General features: G+C 44.9%; 1 protein-coding gene across 10 annotated transcripts in view; it reads right to left on the reverse strand.

Moving 5' to 3' along the window:
* Positions 1 to 12,811, reverse strand: part of CPEB1 (cytoplasmic polyadenylation element binding protein 1) — a 105,717-nt gene that overhangs the window by 25,875 nt on the left and 67,031 nt on the right. For 5 of the 10 annotated variants that reach the window (XM_058427650.1, XM_058427649.1, XM_058427651.1 and 2 more), the window contains one exon: positions 2,610 to 2,798. In XM_058427650.1, coding sequence (XP_058283633.1) covers positions 2,610 to 2,798 — 189 coding nt within the window. Of the gene's footprint in view, positions 1 to 2,609; positions 2,802 to 2,899; positions 3,045 to 12,811 lie in introns of those variants that run through there. The other 5 variants (XM_032175563.2, XM_058427648.1, XM_058427653.1 and 2 more) reach the window with 3 other exon arrangements.

Here is a 12,811-nt window from a genome sequence, read left to right on the forward strand (position 1 = left end):
CGGTATACTTCCTCATTTGTTTTCCTTTGATAGCCATGGAGATTCTTAAAGGTAACAATTTTATCTTATTCAATGTTGTACTTCCAGTGCTGCACACAACGAATGCTCGATGTTTGCCAAATGAATTTAGCCAACAGCCCTACTATCTCCAACCCTGCTCATTACTTAAGAGTGGTAGAAGATGGTCAGATGTGATGCCACAGCTGCCTTGGGCAATATATCACCAAGCAGAGCTCAAGGAATAAGCTTGCATCTTGGTCTCTACAAAGAGACAACAGTGTAACAGGGTATCTGCAAGGATAACTCCGAAAATGCCCAGAACTGTTGAAAGCCTCCTCCCTCACTGAAGCAACTGAGCTAGCTGGTTTTCAGACGGAAAGACAGTGTAGGCACTGGAATGTGGGCTGCATGTTCCCGCATTGCTGGTGAGGGTGCACGATCTGGCACTGCAGCTGGCTGGTGGGAGGACTGCATCCTACTCCAGGAGGTAGTACCCTCATGTGGGCTTTCCAAGAAGGCCCAGAGCCCAGGGAAAGAAGAGCAATGGCTGTCACCACAGCTCCAAAACCAAAGGCAACATGACGATTAGGGATGGGTGTGTCCTCAACCCTCAGAAAGGAAAACATACCCACACTAACCTGCCTACACAGCCAGATCATACTGCTGGGGCAACTCTGGTTCTGGTCCTTATGAATTCTGAGGCTCAGGCTGCAGTCCTCCCTGGTCCACAAAATCATGTAATATTTGTCACTAAAGTGCTTGGGATGGAAAGTGGAAAAGAAAAACTATTTCTATTTCAGAGACAAACAGCTACAAGCACAGGCCTTTCAGGTGGTGGAGAAGCAGTGGATATTATGACTAGATCCAAGCTACTTTTAATTGCTGAATTTCATAGCAACTTTCACACCAAGCTCTCCAAGCCCCCAGTGGGGCACACCTGCATTTCTATGGGCCCAATGCTATAATGTATTTCAGAAAGAGCATTGTAGCTTAGAGAACCAGAGCCAAAGAAGGGCTATACTTCAACCTGATGCCAGTGAAAGACAGTGCCTTGGTCAAACACTGATTGCCCACAGACAGGTGCCCATCTCCTCTGTGAGCTCTTCTATCTTTTGCTCAGATACAGTGGAAGTGAGGACAGGGGAGGCTGGCTTCATAGGCCACCAAGGTTGGCTTCAAGAATACACAAAACAAAGTACCGTGGTCTGCAGGCATAGAATACCAAACAATGGTATACCATACTTCCTTGCCCAGGGGAACAGGGTAGTTGCTGACCTTTCTGGAAAAACCTGAGTCAGCAGAAGGCCAGCACTTCAAGAAACCCTATCTTAACCCAGAGATAGTTACTTAAGGTAAAGCTCTCCCCATCCACATCCACATAAAACAATTTCAATACCCCTCTCCTAAATGGGGTTTTACCAAAACAACTGGGCATTAAAATGCCTAACAGACACAACAGGCCCAGGCTCTGCAACGCATTCTAAAAAAAGACCTGCGCCAAGCAGGGTGGAGGCCACAGAAATCAACAAGACAGTACCTTGCTGCCATGGCTGCCGGTTCCTGGACCAGGGAGGGAAGGGAAGGACAGAAGGCTTGGTGTTTCCCACTGTCAGCACCAACAGTGAATGGCTGTACTACCCCCTCCCCCGCGCCCTACTGCCCCTTACCACCTTTTCATCTTCCTAGAGTATCTGCTGCCAATACCTCTTTATTATAATTTACAGAAAGCAAAATATGTAGGTTGTAAGTATACCCGTAGTGTTTAAGTTCACATTTCTTCCTGAATACTCCAAGACTTGTATTTGGGCAACCCTCCTCCTTGTACCACAAGAGGGAAATAAACAGTAACAGAAGGCCTGAGCAGAAGCAATTTAAGGGGGGTCTGCCAAGAAGTCCCTTTAGTTTGTCCCCACTGAACCCTACCAAGAAGACAAGGGATCCTAAAGGGGAGTGGCTCTTCTTTTATCCAGCTGGTCACTCTCAACACAAAGGGAAAAAAAAAAAAAGATTCTATAGCTGAGAGTTACCCCACCCCACTCACCCTGCCTACCCCTTTCCAGGATCAATGCTCTGAACCCTATGTTAAGTCAATTCCAAATATCCTAGTGCATTATCCAGCCTCATCTGAGGTTAAAATCCTTCCCTTGCCATGATTCAGAGACCACTCACTCTTCATATAACTCCCTGGTTTTTAAAACCACTGAGTAATTCTGGTCATCCAGTAATCAACCCCTTAACTCCCCTCCCCCACCTAAAAGTGTTTTGCTTCATCATCTCCAAGACAGGCCTGGGCACCAGGGGGTTAGCTGGATCTTTTCTGCATAAGGCCATCACCTTGGGGACCCTCTCAGGGCCACTCCAGGTGCAGACTAACAACTCCAGGGAATTTATCAGGGTAAGTGGAAAAGCCATGCCTGCCTTTACGCAGAGCCATCTGTCCTGCCACACTCACAGCTACCATTTCCATCTCTTGCAAAACAGCTCCATGTTGTATGTGTGTATGGTGGGGAGTGATGCAAAGGGGAACAGAACAACTGTTGCTGTGGATATCTTCGTTCACCACCCCCATGCATCCCCTTACCCCAGCCAACTCATTCTCTGGCACTCACCCGAGTGTGTGCTGCTCTGGGCTGAGGAATCTGAGTCCTGGGTGCTCCAGGGTCGGTCCCAGCCTGTCAGACTGAGGGACTGCAGGCCAAGGCACAAGTCATTTGCATCTGGGAGGCCACGGGAAGATTCTTGCGCAGAGGTTGGGAAAAGCATCCTGCTTGTAACTGTTTCTTCAGAGTCCTGGAAGTCTGCTTTGGACAGGAGCACAGCAGAAACCTCAGAGTTAAGGGCTGTTTTCCCCAATATTATCAAAAGTAAATATTATTAATAATAGTTTCCCCAGGCTCACAGGCCAGACATCCAAGCTGGCTGGATGCTGCAGCCGCTGCCTCTGCACTTTTGGGGGCGCTGGGGCAAGAGCAGTTGCCATACAGGCCCCCTCCCCTCACACACACACCCCTATCCCGTCTGCATTACAGACTGGGCCAGCATGTGATCAGGCTGCTGATGCTTCCCGCTGCCAGTGACATCAGCCGGCTGAGCCGTGCAATCGAGAGCGGCATCATCCCTCACAGAACGGGGGAGGAGCAGGAGGGGACGACAGGGAGGAGACTTGCCTCCCGGGGAAAGACAGCACAACAGCTACTTGGAATAGTCCCGGTGCAGTGCTGGTAAGTCTGGGTTGCAAGGCAGCGCCCTCCGGTCTCCAGCAATGGTGGCCAAGCAGCCCTCACGCACGACTGAAGTCCTCTCCGCTGACAGCAGAGCCAAAGCAGCCGACTGCCTGCTCGTGTGGCTCTGCCCTCCTGCCCCTCCCTTTCCCTCCCCCTGCTCTCCACCCCCAAACCCAAAAACACTCTAGTCCTGGACTCTCTCCAGCTGCTGGCTCAAGCCCTGGCTTTGCAGCCCAATGCAAAGCTTCACAGTCCTGCTAGCAAAAATCTGTGCTCCAAGTGGCCCCTGAGCAGCACCCTGACACAGCAGTGTTTACCACTGAGGAACAAGATAACCTTCAGAAAAACACTGTACACTTGGACCCTGGGGAACAACACCTGGTGTTCCAGGCTTGTCTAGAGCAGTTTATCACAGAGAAAGGGGGTAAGCTTTGGCAGAGTGGGGGAAAGTCACTGGGCTGTTCCAGGTACACCTCACGGGACATGGCCCACCACCCACATGCCAGAGTGAGACCTGTCCTGACTAGGATAATCCCTGTGCCCAGGTTCCCTCATCCCAACAAGGTGGCTATTAGTCATGAGCAGATATAGCGGCTCAGCTCCTCTCCTCCCTCCTGCAACTGTAGGCACAGGCTGAGGAAACACTCTCAAAGCAGCATCTGACAAACCAAGAGAAACAGTTTCTGAAGTATTGTTATGCCCTATTAGAAACACCAAACCCTGAAACTTAATCACCTAGCTCTGTCAATATTGCTTCTCTTGCCCTTCCAGGAGCCCTGAGCACGATACAGGGCAGTCCTAAGGGCCACTGATGCCTCTAACGCTTAAGCCCTCTCTCAGAGGTGCTGCACAAGACCAATGCTTTATTTCTGTGGCCACTCACAGTTCTAGCAACAAAGACTAAGAAAATTCAGCTTCTGGAGCTTCCGCCATTTCCTCTTTGCCATCTCCTCCCACATTGGTGCTTTTCCAACATGAGCCCGGGGTCACTGGGCTTCTTCCTCATAAAGGAGGGTAGGGCAACAGGCCCAGACTCACCAGGCAGGCTGCTCACACCTGGACTCGGCTGGTAGCACTCCACCTGCTTGTTCTCCCCTGTTGCAAGGAGAAGCAAGCAGATATGGGAAGCATGCCCACCTGGGACCTCCCATGGCAGGGTCGAGAGAATAATGCTGCCACAGAAATAGCTGCTCAGAACTTCCTGAAGTACACCCTGAAGCACTCAGGCATAGCCAAGAAGGGAAAATTATCAGTCTCCTTCCTTTGGAGATTTTTTTTTTTTAAGCTTTGCTGCTGTGTCATCCATCCACGTTATTCCTGCTGGCTGTAGATATTCTGCTTGCTCCCTATCTGTGTTTGTCAAAGCCTTGTTCATCACGGCAAAGGCCTAGCAAAAATCACCATGCTGGTGCTGCCCCTACCCCTGACTACTCCCTCCTGCTTCTCTATGTTCACCCTTCCCTCAAGCTAAGATATACTTTAGACTTCACCCATACATATTAGTTACCAAAGCATAATGCTTCCTTCAAAAACATCCATATTTAAGTATCTATTCCCCCCAAGCCAAATATCTATATAATCCCCTCATACCCCAATCTGAGGGCATCTATGTCTAGAAGCAGCCATTCTCTACCCGTTAAAATCAGGGTGACTGTGCATATGATTACCCCCATCCCTCACGAGGAGAGAATCAACTATGCTCTTGCTACTCAAAATACAGTGTGGCAGACCAGCAATATGAGCATCACCAGGAGCTTGTTATAAATACTGAGTCTCAGGCCCCACCAAAGACCGACAGAATTGAGATCTGCATTTTAACAAGATCCCCAGTTAATATATATGTATGCAAAAAAAGTTTGAACAATCGGGTGTGGTGGTTCATGCTTATAATCCCAGAACTTTGGGAAGACTGCTTGAGCCCAGGAGTTCAAGGCAGCAGTGAGAGCCATGACTGCACCACTGTACTCCAGCCTGGGCGACAAAGCAGTCCCCATCTCAAAAGTTTGAACAGTACTGACGTATACAACTAACACAATCTTCCCACCCCAAGCTGAAAGACCCCAGGCCTGAGCAACAGGTCTGTTAAACCCATTTAAGACCAAATGGCTACATGCATCCAGGAGCGTAGAGTTCTACACACAGTATAACTCTACCCTCACCCCTACAACCCCCACCACAGACCTCACCTTCCTCCTTATCCAGACATTCCTCAATCTGTTGTTTCTTCCAGATAAAGATTCACTACCATTGTAGGATTCCTTCACTAGATCCAACTCAATGCAGGCCATACCTGTTAAAACCATTAGTGCGGCAGGCTGGAAAAATCAACGGCTTTAGATGACTGACAAGACCTTGCTCTGCTCACCAGGTCTGCCACTGTCTTTCTGAGCATCTTTTCTTCTTTAAAGATGCAACAGTAGCCATCTTTTAGGTGTTTTGTGAGGATTAAAGAAAATATATGAGGCCAGGTGCAGTGGCTCAAGTCTGTAATCCCAGCACTGTGGGAGGCCGAGGCAGGCAGATCACTTGAGGTCAGGAGTTCAAGACCAGTCTGGCCAACATGGTGAAGCCCTGTCTCTACTAAAAATATAAAAAGCATTAGCCAGGCATGGTGGCACATGCCTGCAGTCCCAGCTACTTAGGAGACTGAGGCAGGAGAATTGCTTGAGCCCAGGAAGGGGAGAGGTTGCAGTGAGCCGAGATCGTGCCACTGCACTCCAGCCTGGGCAACAGAGCTAGACTCGGTCTCAAAAAAAAAAAAAAAAATCATAAACTATGTTCATGTACTGGAAGACTCAACAGTGCTAAAAAGTGATACCCACAAAATTAATACACAGATGTTCCTCAACTACAGTGGGGTTATGGTCTGATAAACCCACTGTAAGTTGAAAATATTATAAATTGAAAATGCATTTAAATACATCTAATTTACTGCACATTATAGCTTAGCCTAGCATACCTTAACTGTGCTCAGAAAACTGACACTAGCCTACAGTAGGGCAAAATAATTTAACACAAAACTTGTTTTATAATAAAGTGATGAACACCTCATGTAATTTATTGAATACTGTAATGAAAATAAAAACAGGAAGGTCATATGGATACTCAAAAAGTACAGTTGCAACTGAACGCATATCATTTTCACACCATCATCATGTCAAAAAACCTAAGTTGAACCATCCTAAGTCTGGGACCATCTGCACATCTGTGTAATCCCAATATACCAGACTTAAAGCAATTCACTGGGGAAAAACTTTTTAATAAATGGCACTGGAACACCATATGGGGAGGAGGGAATAAACTCTGACCTATATACAAACATTAATTTAGTAGATATCAGAGACGTAAAAGTGAAAGCTAAGTATAAACTATAAAGCTTCTCTAAGAACCTATCTTTGTAACTTGGTAGGGGAGAGGGAGTGCATAGAAGCAAGGGTTTATGTAGAGTACAGAAAGCAATGATCATGGAGAAAATTGGTAAGCTGACCTTATCACAACAAAAAACTTCTGCTCATCAAGATACCACTAAGGGCCGGGCGCGGTGGCTCACGCTTGTAATCCCAGCACTTTGGGAGGCCGAGGCGGGCGGATCACGAGGTCAGGAGATTGAGACCACGGTGAAACCCCGTCTCTACTAAAAATACAAAAAATTAGCCGGGCGTGGTGGCGGGCGCCTGTAGTCCCAGCTACTCGGAGAGGCTGAGGCAGGAGAATGGCTTGGACCCGGGAGGCAGAGCTTGCAGTGAGCCGAGATTGTGCCACTGCACTCCAGCCTGGGCGATAGAGTGAGACTCCGTCTCAAAAAAAAAAAAAAAAAAGATACCACTAAGAAAATAATTAGGCAAGCCACAATATGTGAGAAAATACCCACAACCGTATCTGACAAATCAGTAAAAGAAATCTTAATTGAAAAATTAACAAAATCTCAATTGTTAAAAGGCACAAATCTGAAAAGCACTTCACGAGGATTATATAAATGGCCAATAAGAACTTCAAAAAGTGCTCAACATCATTAGTCAAAGAAATCCAAGTTGAAACCACAGTGAGACACTACTGCACACCTACTAGATGGCTAAAATTAAAAAGACTGTACCACATGTTGCCAACATTCGATGTTGTCAATCAAAGCTTCATTACTATAAATGGTACATCCACCTTGTACTTATGAAAACGCTTATATATTTTCTTCCTTTTCAATGGGAGAAAAGATACGTCCGTGTTGAAAAATGGTCTGCCCATTTCTTACACAAGTAACACATATTATCCTATGACCCAGAAATTCTACTCCTAGGAATTCAACTAAGAGGAGTAAAAGTGTATGTCTAATAAGACACCTATGCAAGAATAGTTATAGCAGCTTTATTCATAATCACCCAAACGTGGATTCAGTCCATGTGAGAATCAACAGAACAAAATGTAGTACATGCATATACCATACTATTACTCAGCAATAAAAAGGAACAATACAGGCAACAATAATTATGGTGAGTGAAAAAAGCCGTACATAAGTTACATATGTATATAATTCCACTTATTTGAATTTTTAGAACAGACGAAACTAATAAATGGTAAAAAAAAAAATCAGGTGGTTGCCTCTGGCAGGAAGCAGGGGGGTAGATTAGGAAGGGGTACAAGGAAAGTAGCTGAGGTGATGCTAACAGTGTGTATATTTTGATGAGAGTGGGGATACATCAGTCAGAATGGATCTAATGACACATTTAGAATTTGTGCACTTCACTGCATATAAATTTTACCTCAAAAAAGTTATAAACAAATATAATATTGAATACTAGTTAATGATATGCATGCTGAAGGATTTTGGGGTAAATTGTACCAATGTCTACAATTTAAAGATATGTGATAAGACAAATATGACAAAACGTTCATTGTTCAATCTAGGTGGTATTAGAGGTGTTCACTTTGTAATTCTTTTAGATTTTATGTATGCTTGAAAATGTTAATAAAATGTTGAGAAAAAAATAAAGTCAGACTTTTTCTGAAAAAATGAAAGTCTGACTGAACTAATTGGTTTGACAATAAGAACTGACTTCAGGCTGGGTGTAGTGGCTCATACGTGTAGTCCCAGCACTTTGTGAGGCCAACACAGGTGGATAGCTTGAGCCAATGAGTTTGAGACCAGCCTGGGCAACATGGCAAAACCCTATCTGTAATAAAAATACAAAAAATCAGCAAGGCATGGTGGGTGCGCACCTGTAGTCACAGCTACTTGGGTGGCTGAGGTGGGAGGATCGCTTGAGCCTAGGAGGTGGAGGATGCAGTGAGCTGAGATCATGCCACTGCACTCCAGCCTGGGTGACAGAGTGAGACCCTGTCTCCAAAAACAGAACTGACTCCATTAAATGAGGTATTATAGTAGACATTTTTTTCTGTAAATAAAGTTAAATCTATAGGCCCATGGTTTTGACAAAACATACTTAAAGCAAATGGTAAGATAAAATCATTTTTAAATAGCATGTTGGCAAAGGTGTGCTTTGTTTTGTTTTTGCAGCTGAGGCTACAGGCACACCACTATGTCCAACTATTTTTATTGTTTTGTAGAGACAGGGTCTCACTATGTTGGCCAGGCTGGTCTCAAACTCCTGGGCTCAAGGGATCCTCCCACCTCAGGCTCTCAAAGTGCTGGGATTACAGGTGTGAGCCACTGTGCCTGACTGCAAAAGTGTATTTTTAAACTAACTTAAAAAAAATTTTGTTAAATTTCCTACAAATGTTGCACAAGAACTATTTTAAGTTTTCTCAGTGTTTTAAGTATACTGAGTTAAGGTGTGTCTAAGTGAAGGACAGACATAGTAGTAACCTCAAATCTGCTTTTATTTTTTGAGATGGATTTTTAGAAACAGAATCTTGTTCCGTCAGGCTGGAATGCAGTGGCATAAACACAATTCACTGCAGACTAGACTTCCAGGTTTAAGTGATTCTCCTACCTCAGCCTCCCAAGTAGCTGGGACTACAGGTGCATGCCACCATACCCAGCTAATTTTTTGCGGGGGGGGGTGGTATATTTTTGTAAAGACAGGGTCTTGCTATGTTGCCCAAGCTGTTCTCAGACTCTTGAGCTCAAGTGATCTGCCTGCCCCAGCCTCCCAAAATGCTGGGATTACAGGCGTGAGCCACTGCATTCAGCCTCATCTGAAAAATATGGCATTGATAAAGCTATATATTGGGCCAGGCGCAGTGGCTCACGCCTGTAATCTCAGCACTTTGGGAGGCCGAGGCGGGTGGATCACGAGGTCAGGAGATCAAGACCATCCTGGCTAACACGGTGAAACCCCATCTCTACTAAAAATACAAAAAATGAGCCGGGCGTGGTGGCGGGCGCCTATAGTCCCAGCCACTCGGGAGGCTGAGGCAGCAGAATGGCGTGAACCCGGGAGGCAGAGCTTGCAGTGAGTCGAGATCGCGCCACTGCACTCGAGCCTGGGCGACAGAGCGAGACTCCGTCTCAAAAAAAATAAAAAATAAAAAAGCTATATTGATAAAGCATTATTGGTACAGTTAGGAAACTGAGTAATTCCATATCTGGTATGACTAGGTAAAAAATCTTTTCACAAATTAGCTGGTTTTCAGTTCTTTCTTTTCAACAAATATGAAGGAGGAATGAATGCAACTATCAGCCAGTAGATGACTAAAAATAACAATACATGACTAATTTTTTGCACAGAACTAAATCAAAGAATTGTATGAACTAGTTCATTCCCCATCTACTTATTTTATGTGAACAAGTTTACTCGGGCACAAACCTATGGAAACAAAATGTATATATACAGTGCTGAAAATCCCAAGTTGGTGGGCACAGTGGTTCACAGGTGTAATCCCAGCACTTTGGGAAGCCGAGGCAGGTGGATCACTGGAGGTCAGGAGCTCGAGACCAGACATGGCGAAACCCCATCTCAACTAAAAAATACGAAAATTAGCCAGGTGTGGTGGCGTGCACCTGTAGTCCCAGCTACTCGGGAGGCTGAGGCAGGAGAATCACTTGAACCCAAGAGGCGGAGGTTACAGTGAGCCAAGATCATGCCACTGCACTCCAGCCTGGGCAACAGAGCAAGACTCTGTCTCAAAAAAACAAAAACAAAAACAAACAAACAAAAAAAAACCCAAGTCATTCCAGCAATAAGTCAGTCATACAAAATTACATGTTTTTTGTTTTGTTTTGTTTTCTGGGACGGAGTCTCACTCTGTCGTCCTGAGTGCAATGGCAAAATCTTGGCTTACTACAACCTCCACCTCCTAGGCTCAGAAAATTCTCCTGCTCCAGCCTCCCGAGTAGCTGGGATTATATACATGCACCACCACGCCCAGCTAATTTTTGAACTTTTAGTAGAGATAGGGTTTCACCATGTTGGCCAGGCTGGTCTTGAACTCCCGACCTCAGGTGATCTACCCACCTCGGCCTCTGAAAGTGCTAGGATTACAGGCATGAACCACCGTGCCCAGCCTTAAAATTACATGAGATTTTAAAAGATCTCAATTTATGTCATTAAAAACTATTTCCAGGCTAGGTGTGGTGGCTCACATCTATAATCCCAACACTTTAGGGGGCTAAAGCAGGAAGATCACTTGAGCCCAGGAGTTCAAGAACGCCTGGGCAACACAGGGAGACCCCGTTTCTACAGAAAGTAAGACAAATAGCTGGACATGGTGGCGTGCGTCTGTGGTCCCAGCTACTGAGGAGGCTGAGGCTACGATGAGCCATGATTGTGCCACTGCACTCTGGCTTAGGCAACAGGTACCTTGTCTCAAACAAAAACAAAAAACAGAACATGCATTTCCAATACACAATTATTAAAGAATAAAATTTTACCAAGATTTATAACATTTAGATTGTCTTAATTGCCCTACCAATCGTCATTATCACCTTTGAGACACATGAAATAATTTAAAATTTCAGTTTATGTACTTTTGTTGTTACAGAGAAGGATGACATGTGATCAACAAAAGACTCTCAAGCACAAAATATTACATTAGGATAAAACTCAGCGGGAGAAGTGGACTACAAATACTAGGAGAAAAGAAATAATGGGCCAGGCACGGTGGTTTACGCTTGTAATCCCAGCACTTTGGGAGGCCAAGGCGGGCGGATCACAAGGTCAAGAGATCGAGACCATCCTGGCCAACATGGTGAAACCCCTTCTCTACTAAAAATACTAAATATTAGCTGGACATGGTGGCACACGCCTGTAGTCCCAGTTGCTCAAGAGGCTGAGGCAGAAGAATCACTTGAACCTGGGAGGCGGAGGTTGCAGTGAGCTGAGATCGCGCCACTGCACTCCAGCCTGGAGACAAGGCAAGACTCTGTCTTAAAAAAAAAAAAGAAGAAGAAGAAGAAGAAGAAAAAAGAAATAATGAAAAGTTTTCCCCTGTTAACTGGTTTACATAGTTTAAAATAGATAATAGGTCTCAAAATCTCTCTACTACTGCAAATCTACAGTTTCACTTATAATAAAAATGTAAATACCAAGTTAAATATGCAAGGGGTACCCTGTACTAAAAATTTTTTTGTGGTAAAATATACGTGAAATTTACCACTCTAACCATTTTTGAGCATACAATTCAAAGGCATTAGTACATTCATATTTTTGTGCAAGCATCACTACTCTTCACCTCTAGAGCTTTTTTTACCCTAAGCTAAAACTTTGTACCATTAGACACTAATTCTCCACTATCCTCTCTTCCTAGCCCCTGGTTACCATTATTTTACTTTGTCTCTATGAATTTGACTATTGTAGGGACCTCGTAAGTGGAATTATACAATATTTTTCCTTTGTATCAGGCTTATTTTACTTAGCATAATGTCTTCAAGGTTCCTCCATGTTGCAATACATCCCGAATTTCTTTTTTTTTTTTTGAGACAGGGTCTCCTTCTGTCACCCAGGTTGGGATGTAATGACACAATAATGGCTCACTACAGCCTCAGCCTCCCAGGATCAAGCAATCCTCCCACCTCAGCCTCTAAAGTAGATGGGACCACAGGTGCATGTCACCAGCCGGGCTAAATTTTTAGAGATGGAAGTCTCCCTATGTTGCCCAGGCTGTTGCTGAACTTCTGGGCTCAAGCGATCCACCCGCCTAGGCCTCCCAAAGTGCTGGAATTACAGGCATGAGCCAATGCCTGGCATGTATGCATTCATTCATTCATTGATAGGATTCTGCTGTTACCCAGGCTGGCCCCAAACTCCTGGGCTCAAATGATCTTTGCCTCACCCTCTCAAGTAGCTGGGACTACAGGTGTGCACTACTGTACCAGGTTTCCTTTTTAAAGCTGCTAATTTTGCATCATACACAACATTTTGTTCATCCATCCAATTCATCCGCTGATGGACACGGGTTGTTTCCTGTTTCTACCTTTTGACTATTGGAATAGCACTGTTATGAACACTAGCATACAAATATGTGTTCAAGTCCTCACTTTCAATTCTTTTGTGTGTATACCTAGAAGGAGAATTGCTGGATCATACGGTAATTCTATGTTTAATTTTTTTTTGGAAGCACCATACTCTTTTCCCCAGCAGCAGTGCCATTTTACATTCCCACCAGCAATGCACAAATGTTCTAATTTCTCCATA

Source organism: Hylobates moloch, unplaced genomic scaffold (genome assembly GCF_009828535.3).
Source record: "Hylobates moloch isolate HMO894 unplaced genomic scaffold, HMol_V3 SCAFFOLD_14, whole genome shotgun sequence".
NCBI lineage: Eukaryota > Metazoa > Chordata > Mammalia > Primates > Hylobatidae > Hylobates > Hylobates moloch.